The 24,377-nt window shown below is 40.6% G+C and overlaps 2 protein-coding genes across 2 annotated transcripts in view; one reads left to right on the forward strand and one right to left on the reverse strand.

Annotated features, from left to right (window-relative positions):
- Window positions 1–1,533: 1,533 nt before the first annotated feature.
- Window positions 1,534–22,768, reverse strand: LOC133609796 (olfactomedin-like). Its single transcript, XM_061965753.1, has 5 exons — window positions 22,553–22,768; window positions 15,381–15,539; window positions 15,101–15,313; window positions 5,452–5,584; window positions 1,534–2,456 (listed from the first exon to the last, which is right to left on the reverse strand). Exons 1-5 carry the CDS (start codon window positions 22,625–22,627, stop codon window positions 1,609–1,611), a joined length of 1,428 nt encoding a protein of 475 aa, XP_061821737.1. The 5' UTR covers window positions 22,628–22,768; the 3' UTR covers window positions 1,534–1,608.
- Window positions 19,317–24,377, forward strand: part of LOC133609795 (olfactomedin-4-like) — a 30,296-nt gene continuing 25,235 nt past the window's right edge. The window contains exon 1 of the mRNA XM_061965752.2: window positions 19,317–19,339. Within this exon, the coding sequence (XP_061821736.1) occupies window positions 19,332–19,339 (8 nt within the window). The 5' untranslated portion in view covers window positions 19,317–19,331. The remainder of the gene's footprint in view (window positions 19,340–24,377) is intronic.

Below are 24,377 nucleotides of genomic sequence, written 5' to 3' on the forward strand. Positions count from 1 at the left end.
ATCAGTTTCTGATTTATTAAATTGTATAGCAGTGCAAAATATTGCTCATTTGTAGTGGTCTTTCTTGAACTATTTGGAAAAAAAGATAGGTTTTTATTAGGGATGTCCCATAATGGCTTTTTGCCGATATTCCGATATTGACCAAACCCTTAATTACCGATACCGATATCAACCGATACCGATATATGCAGTCGTGGAATTAACACATTATTATGCCTAATTTGGACAACCAGGTATGGTGAAGATAAGGTCCTTTTTAAAAAAAAAAAAAAAAAAAAAAAAAAAAAGATAAGTTAAAAACATTTTATTGAATAAAAAAGAAAGTAAAACAATATAAAAACAGTTACATAGAAACTATTAATTAATGAAAATGAGTAAAATTAACTGTTAAAGGTTAGTACTATTAGTGGACCAGCAGCACGCACAATCATGTGTGCTTACGGACTGTATCCCTTGCAGACTGTATTGATATATATTGATATATAATGTAGGAACCAGAATATTAATAACAGAAAGAAACAACCCTTTTGTGCGAATGAGTGTGAATGAGTGTAAATGGGGGAGGGAGGTTTTTTGGGTTGGTACACTAATTGTAAGTGTATTTTGTGTTTTTTATGTTGATTTAATAAAAAATAATAAATAAATAAAAAAACCAATACCAATAAAAAAAACAACGATATTATCGGACATCTCTAGTTTTTATTTATATTTATAAAGGATTTTTGAATTGTTGCTATTTTTAGAATATTTGAAAAAAAAACTCACGTACCCCTTGGCATACCTTCAAGTACCCCCAGGGGTACGCGTACCCCCATTTGAGAACCACTGGGCTAGAGTATGCAAATTAGTTTTAAGATGGGACTTAAATGCTTCTACTGAGGTAGAAGTACTGTAAAGTTCTTATATCTGCCATGAAAGCGCTAAAACATACCGGTGTAGTGAGTTTACATTATTCACCCAAGGAACTTTAGTTACGGTCAGACAGTTTTTCACGGAACACATTTTCGGCGGATGAGGAGATGCTGCTCCGATATTGATTTAAGTAAAGTCTGAATGTCATTAAAACAGTTGGCTCCATTTTTTGACACTTCTTCCACCCCCGTCCTTGCACGCTACACAGCTACAACAAGGAGAAGACGCTGCCGAAGGTGAGCCACGTAAATAAGACCGCCCGCAAAACGGCGCATTCTGAAGCAACTGTCAGAAAGCGGCTTGAAGATGATCTGTAAAACATAATCTATGCAATATTTTGACCAAAGAACCACCATTACATGTTATGTAAACCACAAGGAAGTGTTTTACATTTAGAAAAAAAAAATAATAATGTGATTCCTCTAATGCGACCTATAATCCGGTGCGCCTTATATATAAAAAAAAGTTAAACAATAGACCATTAATCTGCAGTGCGCCTTATTAAAAATACGGTAGATGTAGCACGTTACTACGCACCTGGGACCACGATGAACGAGGCCAAATGAAATCCCCTTCCTACTGTACTCCTGTAAACACAACGAAATGAAGAAGAAAATATACTTTTGTGTGGTTGACAAACATCCCTTTAATAAAGCCAACCTGGTGATTATCATAACTGCATATTTGTGTTTAATTTCAGAAGTGTGTTTGATAGGCGAGGAGGTAGCCATTGTTGTACATGTAGAGGCGGCGGTTGACGGGGTTGAAGCTCAGGCTGGCGACGTCGTTGGTGATCTTGTCGAGCGTCAACGCCAGCGTGTTGTCCTCCTTTCCCGTCGCCGTGTCAAACGCGTAGAAGACTTCCTCTTGGTGGTCGTCGAGGTAGCGAGTTGCGTACAGCACTCCGCACACCATGAAAGCGTTGGTCACCGCCCTCTTGAACAGCCTCGTCTCCCACGTCTGGGTGACGTTGAGCGTTGCGCTTTCGTCGTCCCAAGAGAGTTTGCTCACCACGATGTTGCCGTGGCTACCGACCGTGGCGTAGAGGGCCCACAGCCCCGTCTCATCGACCTCCACGTCCACGTCGCTGCTGGCGCGACAATCGTAATAGCAATAAGGGAACTTCTTGTTGAGTCCTGCTTTGATGCCGGGAAGTTCGACCCTCGCTACCTCGTTGCTGTTCAGGTCGTAGCGACAAACATCTGCCGATTGGTAGCAGTGATAATACAGAGCCTCTCCGTGCAGGACGGCACTCGGACCTTCAATGGAGTTGGCGTGGACGTTGTTTGGAGCAAAGACGTAATCTTTGTGGTTGGTGGAGGCCATGAAGTCTTCGTAGGATTGATAAACTCGAAGGGTGTTGCCAGAAATATGGTTGTGGACCAAAGGCTGGACCCAGATGGCAGTATTCAGGCCTTCGCTGTCCCGTTGAGTCTGTTGACCCCATGAGCCGGAGATGACGGTCTTCCCATAAGGACTGATTTTAGTTGTGACCGGTTGGCTGATGTTGGTGATGAGACCATTGAGGCAATACCTGTGTGTACCTGAAAACAAGGAATGGAGTGTAAGGAATCGAAGGACGGCCTGAAATCGATATCCCGATATACAAACCCCGTTTCCATATCAGTTGGGAAATTGTGTTCGATGTAAATATAAACGGAATACAATGATTTGCAAATCCTTTTCAACCCATATTCAATTGAATGCACTACAAAGACAAGATATTTCATGTTCAAACTCATAAACTTTTTTTTTTTTTTTTGCAAATAATAATTAACTTAGAATTTCATGACTGCAACACGTGCCAAAGTAGTTGGGAAAAGGGCATGTTCACCACTGTGTTACATGGCCTTTCCTTTTAACAACACTCAGTAAACGTTTGGGAACTGAGGAGACACATTTTTTAAGCTTCTCTGGTGGAATTATTTTCCCATTCTTGCTTGATGTACAGCTTAAGTTGTTCAACAGTCCGGGGGTCTCCGTTGTGGTATTTTAGGCTTCATAATGCGCCACACATTTTCAATGGGAGACAGGTCTGGACTACAGGCAGGCCAGTCTAGTACCCGCACTCTTTTACTATGAAACCACGTTGATGTAACACGTGGCTTGGCATTGTCTTGCTGAAATAAGCAGGGGCGTCCATGGTAACGTTGCTTGGATGGCAACATATGTTGCTCCAAAACCTGTATGTACCTTTCAGCATTAATGGCGCCTTCACAGATGTGTAAGTTACCCATGTCTTGGGCACTAATACACCCCCATACCATCACAGATGAGCCTATAACAATCCGGATGGTTCTTTTTCTCTTAGGTCCGGAAGACACAACGTCCACAGTTTCCAAAAACAATTTGAAATGTGGACTCGTCAGACCACAGAACACTTTTTCACTTTGTATCAGTCCATCTTAAATGAGCTCAGGCCCAGCGAAGCCGACGTTGTTGATAAACGGTTTTCGCCTTGCATAGGAGAGTTTTAACTTGCACTTACAGATGTAGCGACCAACTGTAGTTACTGACTGTGGGTTTCTGAAGTGTTCCTGAGCCCATGTGGTGATATCCTTTACACACTGATGTCGCTTGTTGATGCAGTACAGCCTGAGGGATCGAAGGTCACGGGCTTAGCTGCTTACGTGTAGTGATTTCTCCAGACTCTCTGAACCCTTTGATGATATTACCGACCGTAGATTGTGAAATCCCTAAATTCCTTGCAATAGCTGGTTGAGAAAGGTCTTTCTTAAACTGTTCAACAATTTGCTCGCGCATTTGTTGACAAAGTGGTGACCCTCGCCCCATCCTTGTTTGTGAATGACTGAGCATTTCATGGCATCTACTTTTATACCCAATCATGGCACCCACCTGTTCCCAATTTGCCTGTTCACCTGTGGGATGTTGCAAATAAGTGTTTGATGAGCATTCATCTACTTTATCAGTATTTATTGCCACCTTTCCCAACTTCTTTGTCACGTGTTGCTGGCATCAAATTCTAAAGTTAATGATTATTTGCAAAAAAAAAAAGTTTATCAGTTTGAACATGAAATATGTTGTCTTTGTAGCATATTCAACTGAATATGGGTTGAAAATTATTTGCAAATCATTGTATTCCGTTTATATTTACATCTAACACAATTTCCCAACTCATATGGAAACGGGGTTTGTATGTCAATATATTATTTGGTCTATAAATCAGTGATTCTCAAACTCTGGTACGTGAGCTCCATCTAGTGGTACACCAAATAATCACTTTGATTAAAGTACAGGGTTTTATTTTCCTGCATTCAAACACAGTGTTACTGTTCAAACTGTGTGTCATGTTACAGTGGCCAACTTGTTAAATAAAACCTCTGCCTTGTATTTAATGAATACTTAGGCCTGCTGTATCTTAATGTTGATCATTATGGTGGACCTTGGAGAGCCAAGTGTTTTCTGAGGTGGTACTTGGTGAATAAAGTTTGAGAACCACTGGTATAAATGATAATAGAACCATTTCAAATCGGGTACTTTAACTGCGGACGTATGCGATAACATATTACCTCAATTCCAGTTGTATCATTTTCTCAAAACTATTAATCGACTTGTTAATTCACCACAATTTGGTTACATCATTCATATCTACACTTCTGTTCAAATATGATCATCACTTATTCTTCTGTACATTAGTTTTTGGCGATACTACAAATTTGGGTATCGATCCAATACCAAATGGTTAAAGGGGCAGTATTGGTCTACCAATGCTGATATTGATACTTCAAATTTTCAGTATCAATTAAATATTCCCATCACATTTATAATCAGACAAAAACACAGGGTGGTAGTGTAACAATTAATTAAATATTAATTCAATATTTAAATAATTTCTTACTACTGGCTCTAATTTAAATCCTTTGGTTTTAGCTTTTAAAGTCCTCCTGTGTCCAAGGACTTATTTCCTGAGTTTGTAAACGACGACAAAAACGACAAAACATTTTTTTATCATAAAATAAATCGATCTGACCACTGTGGCACACTTGGTACTGCAAACAAACCAAAAGCAAGCGTGCTAATCGCTAAGCTAGCTAGAAACAACAAAAGAAATGTGCTCAGTGTCATACTATCGATTCTAGAGTGATTAAATCGCTATTTTATTTTCATATAATCAATTTTCTGTTATTTTTGTTTAATGTTTACAAACTTAATTAAATTAAAATAATTAATTATTAAAATAATTCCCTGGACACAGGAGGACTTTGAGGGCAAAAAACAAAGGACTTGAATGAGTAGAATATATAATTTTTTTTGTTTTGTTTAGTTATTGTGTACTCATGACTTTGTTTTGCTCAAACTGTATGTAATAAAAGCAGATAGGGAACTAGTTCAAATATTGGGTTGATATTGTTACATTATCAATAGTATTCACCATAAATAAAATGCAACATTTATATTGGAATTGGCAGCATAAAACCTTGATTGGAACATCCCTACTTATTACCGTAGATTTTAAGAGGATTTCCTTAAGATTCTTAATAATTGGCATTACACATAACACACCAAAGGAGAACAAACCTCGGAAGTCTTTGGGGATGGACAAACAAGAGACAGCGCTGTTCTTCAATTTGCGGAGTCTTTCTCTCACAGTCTTCACGTTGTTTGAGTCTGACATTTGTATGCGGTCCACATCTTTTCGCAGTTTAGTGACCTATCGGAAAAAGTTCCAGAATATTACACAGTGTAACACGTTTAACTGTTAATCTGTTAATGCCACCAGGTCACAGTCCACAATGTTCGTATTATTATTCATTCAACTGCTTTAAGATTTCAGAGCAAAAGTAGTCAATTCTATGAACATTTGATCCGCTTATGTCAACTTCCTCATTATTACGACAAAGTGAAACCACAATAGTGACATACACAGCAGTACCTCGTAGGATTCGGTACTTTTTTAAACTGTCTTCATAAGGCTAATCATTTAGAATAATTTCGCCACACCTAGTGTGTGTGTGACAATCATTGGTACTTTAACTTTTTAACTTTTACACGTAACTAACTAGTCGATTTTCTGCGCGATCTAGTGTCCAAACAAAGAACTCCACATGTTAGCAGTGATGGGCACTAACAAGCTACATGTAGCTAAGCTACGTAGCTCAACTACATTTTATAGTCGCTTTTCCATGTAGCTAGGTAGCTTACATCAAGCTACAAAGAGAGAAAATGGACTGCAAATCCAGGCCAAAAAAAAAAAAAAAAATGTGGAAAACACAATATCCTGGATAATGGGAACATCCATACATACGAAGAAAATCCATGACGATTGGTTGGTGTTCGTATGATGAGTCACAATTGGCTAAGTTTAGGGTGAAACATTACGGACTGATAAGGCAGGTCATCGAAACTAGTAAGCAAAATCATAACAATCACACACTTATGTCACATGACGACGAGGAAGTTGGAGACAGAGGTACGCTTCAAGCTGACCACTCAAAAAAAAACATATTTGAAAATGGCAGAGGGATTCTCTCTCCAGTAGATTAGATTTTTTGTTTAGTGGTGACGATGACGTGCAGGAAACCCACAATAATGCATGTCCTTGGCCATATTGAGACAAATGTATGGGTTTAAAGAAAACAATGCCCAACACTTTAGTTTTTAGTAGTTTACTCTGTAAACCAAAATCATAACTACCGTATTTCCTCGAATTAGTGCCCGGGCAGTAATTAATTTAAAACCTCTTCTCACTCCGGCGCTTGCCAAAGGCATGCGGTAAATTTAGGCATGCGCTTATAAATTTGAGTGTGATGTAAGGATAAACATGACATCGCTTAATGCCGCAATAACATTTAAAGCACAATGAATCATCCCGGGAGTCCTTTTGTTTGAATCTGACAAGGCAATTATAACGTGACACTCTTTATTTTTACAAGGGGTCATTCAACAATTACGTACGCATTTTTCTGTATGTAAAAACGCATGAAAAACAAATTGAAAATAAAACATGCTACCATACTTTAATTCTTAACTACGATTGTAACAACAAACATTATCAATCTACATCCGTGAGGCCAGAGAGAAAATATCATTTGAACATACCTCTCACTTCCTGCACTTCCCAATTCGTATTCCGCATATTCAATAGCTTGGACCTTAAATCCTACTGAATAGCTCTTTATCTTCTTCCCTTTATACGATTTTAAATGATTGAAATTAGCCTCCTCCATTTTGAAAATGATGCCTTGAAAGGTGAAGTGTCACTCGTGACGTGTCACTAGTGACGTGTCACTCGTGACGTGTCACTCGTTTTGTACTGTATACCAGTGCAAAAAATATGCTGAACGAACATTTGCATTACCGCGAACTGCCGGGTAACGCTAAAATCGTAGTAGGTACGTGACTTACCTGGCGGTAATTCTAGGCATGCGCTAATTATTTTGCGAAACGAGTTTGACCCGGCGGTAATTCTAGGCATACGCTAATTATTTTGCGAAACGAGTTTGACCCGGCGGTAATTCTAGGCATGCGCTAATTATTTTGCGAAACGAGTTTGACCCGGCGGTAAATCGAGGCATCCATCCATCCATTTACCATCTACCGCTTATTCCCTTTTGGGGTCGCGGGGGGCGCTGGAGCCTATCTCAGCTACAATCGGGCGGAAGGCGGGGTACACCCTGGACAAGTCGCTACCTCATCGCAGGGCCAACACAGATAGACAGACAACATTCACACTCACATCCACACACTAGGGCCAATTTAGTGTTGCCAATCAACTTATCCCCAGGTGCATGTCTTTGGAGGTAAATCGAGGCATGCGCATACTATATACCCGGTGACAATTCAAGGAAATACGGTACTCTCTTCATCTAAGGCAGTGGTTCTTAACCTGGGTTCGATCGAACCCTAGGGGTTCGGCGGAGCCTCCGCCACGGAGGTAAAGACACATCTGAATTATCGTGTAAATAAAAACTTCTCCCTATCGGCGTATTATGGATACCCCCAAACAATGTTCCCTCTAATTTTCCAACTGATTTGCAGGTTTTTTGATTGATCGATTGAAACGTTTACTAGTAGATTGCAAAGGAAGAGAATACATTATATGAAACAGTACAGTTTACACAGTACAGTACATACAGAACAATTTCCCTTGTGGATCATTAAAGTTTGTCTAAGTCTAAGTCTACATATTCCGTACCATTGACCACTAAATGGTAACACCCCAATAAGTTTTTCAACTTGTTTAAATCGGGGTCCACGTTAATCAATTCATGGTAATGTGTGTAAGGTGTGTAATTTGTTGTGAGTTCATGCACTGTGTTGGTTTTGTTCTTTGAACAAGGTGATGTTCATGCACGGTTCAGTTTGTACACCAGTAAAGAAACATATTACTTTTTCTTGAATTTGAAAACATTTATTTATTTATTTTTCACTAAAGAAGTGTTTGGTGAATGCGCATATGAAACTGGTGGGTTCGGTACCTCCAACAAGGTTAAGAACCACTGATCTAAGGCGTCCAACACAAATTTAGAACACACAATAAGGTGAGTTGAGTTCATGAAAAGTTTTACTGCACATAACTATTACCAACTGTTCCCAAACATTCTTTTTATTGTCAAGATATAGATGCTGTTTTTTTTTTACTGTAGGTAGAGAAAATGTGTAACATTATAGCCAAAGAAAAGGCAAACTAAATAAATACATACAGTGAGGTGCGGGGACCCCTAGAGGTAGCTGTAGGGTGTGCCCAGCGAAATGACAGAAAGTTAAAGGGGAACATTATCACCAGACCTATGTAAGCGTCAATATATACCTTGATGTTGCAGGAAAAAGACCATATATTTTTTTAACCGATTTCCGAACTCTAAATGGGTGAATTTTGGCGAATTAAACGCCTTTCTAATATTCGCTCTCAGAGCGATGACGTCACATCGGGAAGCAATCCGCCATTTTCTCAAACACCGAGTCAAATCAGCTCTGTTATTTTCCGTTTTTTTCGACTGTTTTCCGTACCTTGGAGACATCATGCCTCGTCGGTGTGTTGTCGGAGGGTGTAACAACACGAACAGGTTGCACCAGTGGCCCAAAGATGCGAAAGTGGCAAGGAATTGGACGTTTGTTCCGCACACTTTACCGACGAAAGCTATGCTACGACAGAGATGGCAAGAATGTGTGGATATCCTGCGACACTCAAAGCAGATGCCGTTCCAACGATAAAGTCAAAGAAATCTGCCGCCAGACCCCCATTGAATCTGCCGGAGTGTGTGAGCAATTCAGGGACAAAGGACCTCGGTAGCACGGCAAGCAATGGCGGCAGTTTGTTACCGCAGACGAGCGAGCTAAACCCCCTGGATGTCTCGGCTCACACCGTCCCTTATGCCACCGAAGATGATCAAGAGAAGAATATCGACCCTAGCTTCCCTGGCCTGCTGACATCAACTCCAAAACTGGACAGATCAGCTTTCAGGAAAAGAGAGCGGATGAGGGTATGTCTACAGAATATATTAATTGATGAAAATTGGGCTGTCTGCACTCTCAAAGTGCATGTTGTTGCCAAATGTATTTCATATGCTGTAAACCTAGTTCATAGTTGTTAGTTTCCTTTAATGCCAAACAAACACATACCAATCGTTGGTTAGAAGGCGATCGCCGAATTCGTCCTCGCTTTCTCCCGTGTCGCTGGCTGTCGTGTCGTTTTCGTCGGTTTCGCTTGCATACGGTTCAAACCGATATGGCTCAATAGCTTCAGTTTCTTCTTCAATTTCGTTTTCGCTACCTGCCTCCACACTACAACCATCCGTTTCAATACATGCGTAATTTGTTGAATCGCTTAAGCCGCTGAAATCCGAGTCTGAATCCGAGCTAATGTCGCTATAGCTTGCTGTTCTTTCCGCCATGTTTGTTTGTGTTGGCTTCACTATGTGACGTCACAGGAAAATGGACGGGTGGTTAAAATCAGGCACTTTGAAGCTTTTTTTAGGGATATTGCGTGATGGGTAAAATTTCGAAAAGAACTTAGAAAAATATAATAAGCCACTGGGAACTGATTTTTAATGGTTTTAACCATTCTGAAATTGTGATAATGTTCCCCTTTAATAATAATGGACTCTTATTGGGTCCATTTGTACACTCTGTTACATTAACATTGATGTTATCCATGTGGGCCCATTGATAGAAATGCTGTTAAATGTAGCTTTGATGTAGCAAGCTACTTTTGCCGCGTAGCTTGTAGTGTAGCTAGCTACAATTCTCCGGGGATAGCTTCCCTGTAACTTAGCTACATTTAATTGAGAGTAACTTGTTGCTTGGCTTGCTACATTTTCCAAGCAGCTTGCCCAAGACTGCATGTTAGTGATTTAGTCTTATTTTTTTTACTGCAAAATCAACACCCATGAAGTCAAAAGAAGTTGCGAGTGCCAGCACTTTAAAAAAGAAGCTGAGAAACACTAGAGAATTCAATAAAGATCTCAGAAAGTACAAAGATGGCAATCGTGTGGTTCTTCCCTCTGTCCCCCTATCCGCACATTGCCGTCTTCGCCAACAAGCCTTCAATAAAATTAATGTTAATGTTTATTTATACATTTCATTCATCATTTATATGTATTTTGCATTGTTTCCTGAATGTTATGATGCTATAATTATTCTCCATAAAATGTGTTCATATTTTAAGTGTCCCGAAATAGGGATGTTCCGATTTTTCACTTCCTATACGATACCAATATTGGAGCCTTGAGTATTGTCCGATACGGGTACTGATTCGATACAATATCAGCACAAATCAGAGTACATACTTTTATTATTTTGTAGTGTGCAATGTTAAAAAGGTTTGATCAAGTGAAGTTAGTCAAACGGACAACAATAGTAGGAATGAAAAACACACAATTATTTATTATTAACCATCTGAAATGGGCTTATGCTGACTTTAAATTGAAGTGGAGTGGTAATTGTGTGTTTTTTGACAATAATTAGTGGTCATAATAATTCATGAAGTTAAGCTCATCACGCAGTAAGTTGAATAATGCGGACACGTTTGTTACTGGATACTTTTTAATATGCGTTTGCCTTGGACACTGTAACCATAATTATTTGATACTTGTTTATATTGACAAATTATATTGTTTTAGACTGCAATATTGTTCAATTAAGAACACTTATCACGTATGTCTAGCTTGTGTGCTTAGCTGCTAGCTCTAAGTAGCCTATAGCCTAGGGCTGGGCGATATATCGAGTTTGTAAGATATATCGATATATTTTTAAACAAGATATGAAATAAGAAAATATCGTAATATCGATATAATTTATTTCACGTTAAAATGACCAAACACCACTTATTTGTTGTGTTCCTTGTTCTCCCCCGCTTCCCACTCACTACTAAAACCCCTCCCCTTCCTCCTTCCAAGACGTGCTTGCATGTATAAGAACATCCATGATTGGTTGGTTGTTTACTATGATGAATCACGATTGGTTGAGATTATGGCAAAACATTAGGACAGGCCAACCAGAGGCAAGATAGGGCGGGTCATCGAACCAGGAAGGGAAATCACAACAGACATCCCAAATGACGACGAGAGAGTCGTAGAAAAGAAAGAAGGAATATTCAAGCGGGTGATTTATATATTTAAAAAACTAGTGGAAGATGGCAGAGGGATTTTCTTCTTTAGATTTTTCTTTTAGCGATGTAGACGACGTCCAGGAAACCCACAATGCGTCTCCTTGGCCACATTTGGACAAATGTGTGCGTCTGGATAAAACCTTCATTTGAGTTGTTTACCATGTAAGCCCAAATCCAAACTGTTCTCCAGTTGCCAAGCCGGGCATAATTGGCACTAGAAATGCGAAGTGAGGAAGATCATAGCCGCACAATTAAGTCAAGTCACTTACTTGGCGCTGAGCAGAACCGTACGTGTGTGACAGTCCATTACATCGTCGACTGGGAATTAAAAAGTGCCTGCCTGCAAATGTATTTTTTATCTGAGTTTGATACCTTTTGTATTATTTGCACAACTATGTTATTTATTTTACGTAGAAAGAATATTTTTCTATTTTATTTATGTTATGTAATCATGTGCTTCTTAAACAGTTTCTTTACTGTGCTGTTAATACTAGAGATGTCCGATAATATCAGCTTGCCGATATTATCGGCCGATAAATGCGTTAAAATGTAATATCGTAAATTATCGGTATCGTTTTTTTTTTATTATCGGTATCGGGTTGATTTTTTTATTTTATTTATTTTTTTTTTTTTTTAATTAAATCAACATAAAAACACAAGATACACTTACAATTAGTGCACCAACCCAAAAAACCTTCCTCCTCCATTTACACTCATTCACACAAAAGGGTTGTTTCTTTCTGTTATTAATATTCTGGTTCCTACATTATATATCAATATATATCAATACAGTCTGCAAGGGATACAGTCCGTAAGCACACATGATTGTGCGTGCTGCTGGTCCACTAATAGTACTAACCTTCCATCCATCCATCCATTTTCTACCGCTTACTCCCTTCCCTTCGGGGTCGCGGGGGGCGCTGGAGCCTATCTCAGCTACAATCGGGCGGAAGGCGGGGTACACCCTGGACAAGTCGCCACCTCATCGCAGGGCCAACACAGATAGACAGACAACATTCACACTCACATTCACACACTAGGGCCAATTTTAGTGTTGCCAATCAACCTATCCCCAGGTGCATGTTTTTGGAGGTGGGAGGAAGCCGGAGTACCCGGAGGGAACCCACGCAGTCACGGGGAGAACATGCAAACTCCACACAGAAAGATCCCGAGCCCGGGATTGAACCCAAGACTACTCAGGACCTTCGTATTGTGAGGCAGATGCACTAACCCCTCTTCCACCGTGCTGCCCTAGTACTAACCTTTAACAGTTAATTTTACTCATTTTCATTAATTACTAGTTTCTATGTAACTGTTTTTATATTGTTTTACTTTCTTTTTTATTCAAGAAAATGTTTTTAATTTATTTATCTTATTTTATTTTATTAATTTTTTTTTTAAAGTACCTTATCTTCACCATACCTGGTTGTAGGCATAATAATGTGTTAATTCCACGACTGTATATATCGGTTGACATCTGTATCGGTAATTAAAGAGTTGGACAATATCGGATATCGGCAAAAAGCCATTATCGGACATCCCTAGTTAATACCCATCTTGACTAACTGGGTTAATAAAAGTGCCACTGACTGTTTACAGTACAGTTGCCATTCACTTCAATTTCAGTGAATCTCGCTCAAAAATAAATATCTTTATATGTATACTTATAAACATATAAAGATATATATATATATATATTCCATATATATCAAGATATGTGTGGGCAGCACAGTGGAAGAGGGGTTAGTGCATCTGCCTCACAATACGTAGGTCCTGAGTAGTCTGGGGTTCAATCCCGGGCTCGGGATCTTTCTGTGTGGAGTTTGCATGTTCTCCCCGTGACTGCGTGGGTTCCCTCCGGGTACTCCGGCTTCCTCCCACCTCCAAAGACATGCACCTGGGGATAGGTTGATTGGCAACACTAAATTGGCCTTAGTGTGTGAATGTGAGTGTGAATGTTGTCTGTCTATCTGTGTTGGCCCTGCGATGAGGTGGCGACTTGTCCAGGGTGTACCCCGCCTTCCGCCAGATTGTAGCTGAGATAGGCTCCAGCGCCCCCCGCCACCCCGAAGGGAATAAGCGGTAGAATATGGATGGATGGATGGATCAAGATATATATTGAATATCGAGTTTGAGTAAAAATATATCGATATACTTTTTCGTCCATATCGCCCAGCTCTACTATAGCCTATCATGTTTACTTTTTGCAAAGACTAATATTAGTAATGATAATAATAATCACCTTTATTACAGCAAATTAACTACATTTCTTAGCATCATTACCAAGTATTACTATCACTGGAGGTTGATCACAAACATTTTCACGAAAATCATCCGATACTAATCAGTGGCTGATTGACTGGCACATCTCTCGTCTAAACTTTTGATGAAGCTATTAGTTTGTTTCCCAGCAGGCACAAAACATTAAAACAACGTTGAGATCTTGTTAAATTAGGTCCTGACGTTGAGCAACTCAAACCTAACGTTGAAACCACATGCTTTTTGAAGTTTAATCAATGTCGGGTTGTGAGTTGATTCTGTTCATAACCTTTATGGACAGAATTTCTAGGCGCAGTCAAGGCGTTGAGGGTATCCGGTTTGGTGGCTGCAGGATTAGGTCTCTACTTTTTGCAGATGATGTGGTCCTGATGGCTTCATCTGGCCAAGATCTTCAGCTCTCACTGGATCGGTTCGCAGCCGAGTGTGAAGCGACTGGGATGGGAATCAGCACCTCCAAATCCGAGTCCATGGTTCTCGCCCGGAAAAGGGTGGAGTGCCATCTCCGGGTTGGGGAGGAGATCTTGCCCCAAGTGGAGGAGTTCAAGTACCTCGGAGTCTTGTTCACGAGTGAGGGAAGAGTGGATCGTGAGATCGACAGGCGGATCGGTGCGGCGTCTTCAGTAATGCGGACGCTGTATCGATCCGTTGTGGTGAAGAAGGAGCTGAGCCGGAAGGCAAAGCTCTCGATTTACTGGTCGATCTACGTTCCCATCCTCACCTATGGTCATGAGCTTTGGGTTATGACCGAAAGGACAAGATCATGGGTACAAGCGGCCGAAATGAGTTTCCTCCGCCGGGTGGCGGGGCTCTCCCTTAGAGATAGGGTGAGAAGCTCTGCCATCCGGGGGGAGCTCAAAGTAAAGCCGCTGCTCCTCCACATCGAGAGGAGCCAGATGAGGTGGTTCGGGCATCTGGTCAGGATGCCACCCGAACGCCTCCCTCAGGAGGTGTTTCGGGCACGTCCGACCTGTAGGAGGCCACGGGGAAGACCCAGGACACGTTGGGAAGACTATGTCTCCCGGCTGGCCTGGGAACGCCTCGGGATCCCCCGGGAGGAGCTGGACAAAGTGGCTGGGGAGAGGGAAGTCTGGGCTTCCCTGCTTAAGCTGCTGCCCCCGCGACCCGACCTCGGATAAGCGGAAGAAGATGGATGGATGGATGGGTTGTGAGTTGATGTCATTGAATGTTATTCATTTCCCAACCAACAACGTGGATCCAACGTTAGACATCAACGTTATCTCAATTTACAAATACAACTATTTTGCAACGTCAATTTTAAAGGAGATTTATGTATAATCAACGTTGTATCAATGTCTTGTGCCTGCTGGGTTCATGTACCTCTTTGGAAAGTTTCTTGGTTTGGTCGTTGTCCATCTGAATGGACATGGCGTTGATGTCATTCTCTAGCTTGCTGAGATCCTGGGTGAGCGGACGCAGATGCAGACTGGCATAAAGACCTCTATAGTTGAGGTAATCGTAAGGCTCCAGTCGGGCTGTGATGTTGTCCATCAATGATTGGATCTCAGGCAGACGCTGGTGGGACAAGTTCACCTAAAAGACAGAAAACATGACTGTGGATTAGAAGGAGTCTAATGTAATAATGGTGGTTTAACATTACTTGTTTTTGCAGTGCGGTTAGGGAATCCTCACAAGACTCGACCTTCTGCTGTGTGGCCTCGTATTTCACAGTAGGGAAAAGCCACATGTTGGTGTTGACTTGACACGCACATGAACCATTGCTCATGTGGCCTGAAACCTGCTGGACCTGACAGTCCACCTGCAAAACATGGTAAATGTGCTCGATCAAAGAGTATGAACCCCAAAAAAAACCCAATAATTTAAGTTTCTTTCATTTTAATCGAAAAGTTATCATATAACCCCATATTTTTTTGTCCTAAAACTCAAAACTGCAGTGGTCAATACAGCAACATCCAAAACGTTCATACACAAAATGATCCATACAGAAAACACACGAACACAATAAACAACTAAAATACAAACCCCGTTTCCATATGAATTGGGAAATTGTGTTAGATGTAAATATAAACGGAATACAATGATTTGCAAATCTTTTTCAACCCATATTCAATTGAATTCACTACAAAGACAAGATATTTGATGTTCAAACTCATAAACTTTATTTTTTTTTGCAAATAATAATTAACTTAGAATGTTATGGCTGCAACACGTGCCAAAGTAGTTGGGAAAGGGCATGTTCACCACTGTGTTACATGGCCTTTCCTTTTAACAACACTCAGTAAACGTTTGGGAACTGAGGAGACACATTTTTTAAGCTTCTCTGGTGGAATTCTTTCCCATTCTTGCTTGATGTACAGCTTAAGTTGTTCAACAGTCCGGGGGTCTCCGTTGTGGTATTTTAGGCTTCATAATGCGCCACACATTTTCAATGGGAGACAGGTCTGGACTACAGGCAGGCCAGTCGAGTACCCGCACTCTTTTACTATGAAGCCACGTTGATGTAACACGTGGCTTGGCATTGTCTTGCTGAAATAAGCAGGGGCGTCCATGGTAACGTTGCATGGATGGCAACATATGTTGCTCCAAAACCTGTATGTACCTTTCAGCATTAATGGCGCCTTCACAGATGTGTAAGTTACCCATGCCTTGGGCACTAATACACCCCCATACCATCACAGATGCTGGCTTTTCAACTTTGCGCCTATAACAATCCGGATGGTTCTTTTCCTCTTAGGTCCGGAGGACACGACGTCCACAGTTTCCAAAAACAATTTGAAATGTAGACTCGTCAGACCACAGAACACTTTTCCACTTTGTATCAGTCCATCTTAGATGAGCTCAGGCGCAGCGAAGCCGACGGCGTTTCTCGGTGTTGTTGATAAACGGTTTTCGCCTTTCATAGGAGAGTTTTAACTTGCACTTACAGATGTAGCGACCAACTGTAGTTACTGACAGTGGGTTTCTGAAGTGTTCCTGAGCCCATGTGGTGATATCCTTTACACACTGATGTCGCTTGTTGATGCAGTACAGCCTGAGGCATCGAAGGTCACGGGCTTAGCTGCTTACGTTCAGTGATTTCTCCAGATTCTCTGAACCCTTTGATGATATTACGGACCGTAGATGGTGAAATCCCTAAATTCCTTGCAATAGCTGGTTGAGAAAGGTTTTTCTTAAACTGTTCAACAATTTGCTCATGCATTTGTTGACAAAGTGGTGACCCTCGCCCCATCCTTGTTTGTGAATGACTGAGCATTTCATGGAATCTACTTTAATACTCAATCATGGAACCCACCTGTTCCCAATTTGCCTGTTCACCTGTGGGATGTTCCAAATAAGTGTTTGATGAGCATTCCTCAACTTTATCAGTATTAATTGCCACCTTTCCCAACTTCTTAGTCACATGTTGCTGGCCTCAAATTCTAAAGTTAATGATTATTTGGAACAAAAAAAAAAGTTTATCAGTTTGAACATCAAATATGTTGTCTTTGTAGCATATTCAACTGAATATGGGTTGAAATGTATTTGCAAATCATTATATTCCGTTTATATTTACATCTAACACAATTTCCCAATTCATATGGAAACGGGTTTGTACTTCTATCACATGAAATTTGACTTTAGAAAGAACCTAAGTCATACCTGGGCCGTATCCCTTTAGATTTTATTTATTCCTATGGTACGTTCATCAATTAATAAATTATTAAACACTGCAAGATAAGAAAAAATGAAAAATGCTACAAAACACAAAAAGACACACATTAGAAATTATGTAAGTTCACAGAACAAAACCGAAGATAGCCGAACTACCAGGATAACTTCCAGAATACTTCTGCCATTCTGCGAGGAAGTTGGCCAGACTTAACAGGAAGGAAGTTAGACAGTCTACTAAAAAGTTTGACAATCAAGAAGTTAGCCATGCTGCCAGAAAGTTAGCTAGGCTACAAGGAAGATGAACAGGCTACCAGGAAGTTAGCTGAACTATCGAAAAGTTAGCTAAGCTACCAGGAAGTTAGCCAGGCTACCATGAAGTTAACCAAACTACCAGGAAGCTAGTTAGGCTACCAATAAATTAGCTATGCTACCAGGAAGTAAGTTAGGCTACCAGGAAGTTAGCCAGGCTACTAAAAAAATTGACAATCAAGAAGTTAGCCATGCTGCCAGGAAGTTAGCTAAGCTACCAAAACTTTAGCCAGGCTACCGTGAAGTCAACCAAACTATGAGTAAGTTAGTTAGGCTACCAATAAATTAGCCTTGCTACCAGGAAGTTAGCTGAGCTATCAAAAAGTTAGCTAAGCTACCAGGAAGTTAGCCAGACTACAAAATGTTAGTCAGGTTACCATGAAGTTAACCAAACTACCAGGAAGTTAGTTAGGCTACCAATAAATTAGCCATGCTACAAGGAAGTAAGTTAGGCTACTGGGAAGTTAGACAGGCTACTAAAACGTTTGACAATAAAGAAGTTAGCCATGCTGCCAGGAAGTTAGCTAGGCTTCCAAAACGTTAGCCAGGCTACCTACCGTGAAGTTAACCAAACTACCAGGAAGTTAGTTAGGCTACCAATAAATTAGCCATGCTACCAGGAAGTTAGCTAGGCTACAAGGAAGTTAAGCAGGCTACCAGGAAGTTAGCTGAGCTATCAAAAAATTAGCTATGCTACCAGGAAGTTAGCTAATTTACCAGGAAGTTAGCCATGCTACTGCAAAGTTATCCAAACTCCCAAGAAGTTAGTTAGGCTACTAATGAATTAGCCATCCTACCAGGAAGTTAGTTAGGCTACAGGAAGTTAGCTGAGCTATCAAAAAAGTAACTAAGCTACCAGGAAGTTAGCTCGGCTACCAAAACGTTAGCCAGGCTACCAAAAAGTTTGACAATCAAGAAGTTAGCCACACTGCCAGGAAGTTAGCTTGGCTACCACAACGTTAGCCCGGCTACCATGAACTTAACCAAACTACCAGGAAGTTAGTTAGGCTACTAATGAATTAGCCATGCTACCAGGAAGTTAGCTAGGCTACAAGGAAGTTAGCTGAGCTATCTAAAAAGTAACTAAGCTACCAGGAAGTTAGCTAGGCTACCAAAACGTTAGCCAGGCTACCATGAAGTTAACCAAACTACCAGGAAGTTAGTTAGGCTACCAATAAATTTGCCATGCTATCAAAAAGTTAGCTAGGCTATCAATAAGTCAGATAGGCTACCAGGAAGTTAGCTTGGCTACCAGGAAGTTAGCTTGGCTACCAGGAAATCAGTTAGGCTACCAGGAAGTTAACTAGGCTACCAATAAGTCAGATAGGCTACCAGGAAGTTAGCTTGGCTACCAGGAAGTCAGTTTGGCTACCAGAAAGTTAGCTTGGCTACCAGGAAGTCAGTTTGGCTACCAGGAAGTTAGCTTGGCTACCAGGAAGTCAGTTAGGCTACCAGGAAGTCAGTTAGGCTACCAGAAAGTCAGTTAGGCTACCAGGAAGTTAGCTTGGCTACCAGGAAGTCAGTTTGGCTACCAGGAAGTTAGCTTGGCTACCAGGAAGTCAGTTAGGCTACCAGGAAGTTAGCCGCATCTTTGAAGCCATGAACAGGATACAAAGAAAAAGTTGGCGCCATGAAACGGTAAATGTTTCTTTATGTCTTATCGAAAACTTGGCGATAAAAATGAAGTTTTCAAAGAAGTCTTGTGTCCCTGATAGGCAGGTTAACTTCCATTTTCTTCCATTAACTTACAGAATTACGCTTGCAGTTGTGTGTGTTTTAGGTCACTATTAACACCAATATACTTCTAATCATATTTTTCAGTAAGGAACTTTCGCTTCAAAGTGTACAGATACCTGACATATAGTGAAAGTCAGGTAGAAAGTATTTACAGTGTTGTGCGTCCCTTTGGTAAACAAATAGTGTTGTTGTTTGTACTGGTCCTTGGCGTATTGTGAAAATAAAATCAATATAATTTGGGGCGTCCCGAAAAACCAAATATAGGATGATATGTCCTTCAGCGTGTTTACTTGTGCAAAGCTGGACAGCCAGTTAACATCTAAATGTCCTCCAATAAGCACAAACAGTGGGCCTTTTTATTGTATTTTAGTCATTTCATTTAAAAAAAGTAAACATGGTAGGCTATAGGCTACTAGGAGCTAGCAACTACACAACAGCGACACACATAATAGCACATCAATCAATCAATCGATGTTTACTTATATAGCCCTAAATCACGAGTGTCTCAAAGGGCTGCACAAGCCACAACGACATCCTCGACTCAGATCCCACATCAGGGAAGGGAAAAACTCAACCCAAAGGGACAATGAGAAACCTTGGAGAGGACCGCAGATGTGGGGACCCCACATAAGCTAGACATGCGTAATAAGTGAGCATTGAACAATATTGCAGCCTAATACAGCACATTTGTCAATATAAATAATTATAGTTGCACATTACTAGAGTGCCCTAGGCAGAAGCATATGAGAAAGTATCAAGTAGGGCTGGGCGATATATCGAATATACTCGATATATCGCGGGTTTGTGTCTGTGCGATGTAGAAAATGACTATATCGTGAGTATTGGAGTATACGTTCTCACGCAGTTGCTTTTAGCTGCGGACATTACAGTACAGGCTTTTCTCACTCTTTCTTGTCTCTCCTCACAGAGACATAAAACAAGCGCACCTTGTTACATACGTCACATACTGTCGCGCGTGCAACGTCATACGAGTGGTAATACGAGAGAGAGAATGTGCCAATCTGGTAACAAATGGAGGAAGAATAATTAATTCCCAAGAAAAACAGCACGGGGTCCATCGTCTGGCGGTGGTTTGCGACTTTAAGCGGGAAGACGTTGAACAGACAACCGTAATATGTAAAGTATGCGGCAAAAGCGTTGCTACAAAAAGTAGCAGCACTACTAATTTGTAGCATCATTTGAAAAGTCACCCGCTAGAGAATGAAGAGTGCTTGAAACATTGCATGTCAACATCTCCAGCCGGTGCCACACCAACAATATGCCGAAGCAACAAGCACTGACCCAATTGAGCCTGGTGTCTTCCATTTCCACATCAACACCGTATGAAAAAAATAGTCAAAAAAAGAAGGAGATGACGTCCGTAGTAACCTACCACATAGCGAAGGACATACACTATTTGATTTCCTATTATGCAGCTCATTTTTATTTGACAGTTATTGAAATATCTTGTGACATCATGCACAAAAGTGCACTTTATTTGTTTTTAACTACAGTGGCATTCTGTACAAAAAGTGCACTTTAATATAGTGTTGTTTTGATATGTCATCTTAGTGACATCATGCACAAAAGTGCACTCATAGCTTGTTTTAAAATGTCTCTGACAATCTTGCACTTTCTGTTTTGAAATGACATGAATGTTTGTGCCACTGCTTAATAACTGTTTAATAAATAAATACACTTTTGGTAATTTGAATTAGTTTAAAATGAGCATATATTAATGCAGTATGAAGAAGAATGTTTTAATGTCGACACATAGAATCATCATACTGCTGTGATTATATGCATCAAGTGTTCATTCAAGGCTGAGGCAAAATATCGAGATATATATCGTGTATCGTGACGTGGCCTAAAAATATCGAGATATTAATAAAAGGCCATATCGCCCAGCCCTAGTATCAAGTAACAAACGTGTCTGCAGTTCTTCAACTTGAGCTAAACTTCATGAATTACTGTGGCCATTATGTGTCGCCAAAAAACAATTACCACTCTACTTCAATTTAAAGACAGTCGAGACAAAAAAGATTCTCTGTTTGTGTAATTTCAATTGATCAAACCTTTTCTAACATTCCACTTTGGACATAACTACAGTATGTATATTACTGTATATCTACATATATAATCACAGTATTATTACCTAAGTGAAGTTACCTGTTGCATGTTTTCATGTTGAAGTAATCCTACTTCCTCCTGCAATCAACAGTATGTATGGAACTATATTACTGTAACTATATATTACATATTGTTGTTTTGAGCCGCGACAAATATTACTGAACGGGGTCACAATAAGCCATAATCACAGTTTGGTTGATTTTGTCTACAGTAAGGAAACAAAATTCAAAACCGCTCAGCTTTTTTATACAAATTAAAAAAACAATTTTAACTATCTAATATATACAATTCTCAAATATAATAAATAATGGAAAATAAAAAAATATTTTGCGAAACAGGAACATTTAATAGGGCAGCACGGTGGGAGAGGGGTTAGTGCGTCTGCCTCACAAAACGAAGGTCCTGAGTAGTCGTGAGTTCAATCCCGGCCTCGGGATCTTTCTGTGTGGAGTTTGCATGTTCTCCCCGTGACTGCGTGGGTTCCCTCCGGGTACTCCGGCTTCCTCCCACCTCCAAAGACATGCACCTGGGGATAAGTTGATTGGCAACACTAAATTGGCCCTAGTGTGTGAATGTGAGTGTGAAAGTTGTCTGTCTATCTGTGTTGGCCCTGCGATGAGGTGGCGACTTGTCCAGGGTGTACACCGCCTTCCGCCCGATTGTAGCTGAGATAGGCTCCAGCGCCCCCCGCGACCCCGAAGGGAATAAGCGGTAGAAAATGGATGGATGGATGGAGGAACATTTAATGTGGAAGATGGTTTTCAAACTCTGGCTTCTCCTTGGCACACTGTATTGACTACAATACGCTTCGGTATCAAACTGAATCTTCCGTACCGAGATATGGGATTTAAGAAACATGCCCCGTTACACCCCGAGCGCTCACGCAATATTTTTTAAAGTTTGACCGGCAATGTAGGATTGAAAAAGTACATTGTATATGAAATAAATGCAGCTGTCATATAATGGCGAGCAAGCGTTACTCACGGTGGATGAAAGCATCAGCAACACGAGCAGCATGTTGAAGTAGCGAGGAGTAAAGCTGTCCATCATGTCTTTCATGCTGTGCGGTGCGTGTTCAAGTTCACCGAACAAATTTCCTGAAGCTGCTGCGTCAGCATGAGAAAAATGATGTGAAAAACGATGTGAAACTTGTAAAAGGCCAAAGACGGGAAGTTCACTGTAGTTTGGTAATCCAAAACTTCTTAGATTTCATCATTTGAGAAATAACAAGTTCAGTCCTCGTTACATTCTTATTCATGTGATATTTGTCTTAAGTTCTGTGGCATATATGGATATGGAACAAATTATGGACTCACCAGACTTGGGGGATGTTCTTTCAGACAGACATGACACAAATTAATAATCATTTCAAATGACAACTTTCTGGCTTTAAGAAACACTAAGGTAAATTAAGAATATAAATCGTGTTAGTTGGTAACAGTTTCATTTTTACATCTCTCAATTTAGAGGAAGAAATATGGGGTCACCCTGTAAATTTTCATTTCCCAAAGCTAACACCTGCATCAGATGACATCTGTTCATTAGTCTGCAGTTAAAAAGGAGTATTCTCACCTTGGAGAGCTGTTGCACCATGTGGATTGACATGAATCATGGCTCCAACACGAGATATTTAAAGAAAGGAGACGATGATCAGACTTTAAGAAGGTAATTCACCACGCAATGTTGCAAAAAAATGATTGTTCGAAGTCAGCTGTGTCTAATATCTGGACCAAGTAGAAACAAGGCAAGCGTACTGAAACAAGTGAAGAACAAATGGGCGAACATTTGAGTCATCGTTTGACCGAACTGTAAGAATCAGCCTAAAGAAAATTAGATTTAAAGGGGAACATTATCACAATTTCAGAAGGGTTAAAACCATTAAAAATCAGTTCCCAGTGGCTTATTATATTTTTTGAAGTTTTTTTCAAAATTTTACCCATCACGCAATATCCCTAAAAAAAGCTTCAAAGTGCCTGATTTTAACCACCCGTCCATTTTCCTGTGACGTCACATAGTGAAGCCAACACAAACAAACATGGCGGAAAGAACAGCAAGCTATAGCGACATTAGCTCGGATTCAGACTCGGATTTCAGCGGCTTAAGCGATTCAACAGATTACGCATGTATTGAAACGGATGGTTGTAGTGTGGAGGCAGGTAGCGAAAACGAAATTGAAGAAGAAACTGAAGCTATTGAGCCATATCGGTTTGAACCGTATGCAAGCGAAAACGACGAAAACGACACGACAGCCAGCGACACGGGAGAAAGCGAGGACGAATTCGGCGATCGCCTTCTAACCAACGATGCTATGTGTTTGTTTGGCATTAAAGGAAACTAACAACTATGAACTAGGTTTACAGCATATGAAATACATTTGGCAACAACATGCACTTTGAGAGTGCAGACAGCCCAATTTTCATCAATTAATATATTCTGTAGACTTACCCTCATCCGCGCTCTTTTCCTGAAAGCTGATCTGTCCGGTTTTGGAGTTGATGTCAGCAGGCCACGGAAGCTAGGGTCGATAGGGGGTTTAGCTCGCTCGTCTGCGGGAACAAACTGCCACCATTGCTTGCCGTGCTAGCGAGGTCCTTTGTCCCTGAATTGCTCACACACTCCGGCAGATTCAATGGGGGTCTGGCGGCAGATTTCTTTGACTTTATCGTTAGAAATGCATCTGCTTTGAGTGTCGCAGGATATCCACACATTCTTGCCATCTCTGTCGTAGCATAGCTTTCGTCAGTAAAGTGTGCGGAACAAACGTTCAATTTCTTGCCACTTTCACATTGTGGGCCACTGGTGCAACTTG

The sequence above is a fragment of the Nerophis lumbriciformis genome, linkage group LG07 (genome assembly GCF_033978685.3).
Source record: "Nerophis lumbriciformis linkage group LG07, RoL_Nlum_v2.1, whole genome shotgun sequence".
NCBI classification, from domain to species: Eukaryota; Metazoa; Chordata; class Actinopteri; order Syngnathiformes; family Syngnathidae; genus Nerophis; species Nerophis lumbriciformis.

Excerpts from the sequence above, each read along its gene's own strand:
- LOC133609796 (XM_061965753.1), bottom strand. The coding sequence starts at position 22,627 with ATGAAAGACATGATGGACAGCTTTACTCCTCGCTACTTCAACATGCTG. Across the intron at positions 15,314-15,380 it reads TAACCGCACTGCAAAAACAA|GTGAACTTGTCCCACCAGCG; the intron begins GTAATGTTAAAC and ends TCTGTCTTTTAG. Across the intron at positions 2,457-5,451 it reads CATCCCCAAAGACTTCCGAG|GTACACACAGGTATTGCCTC; the intron begins GTTTGTTCTCCT and ends CCTTGTTTTCAG.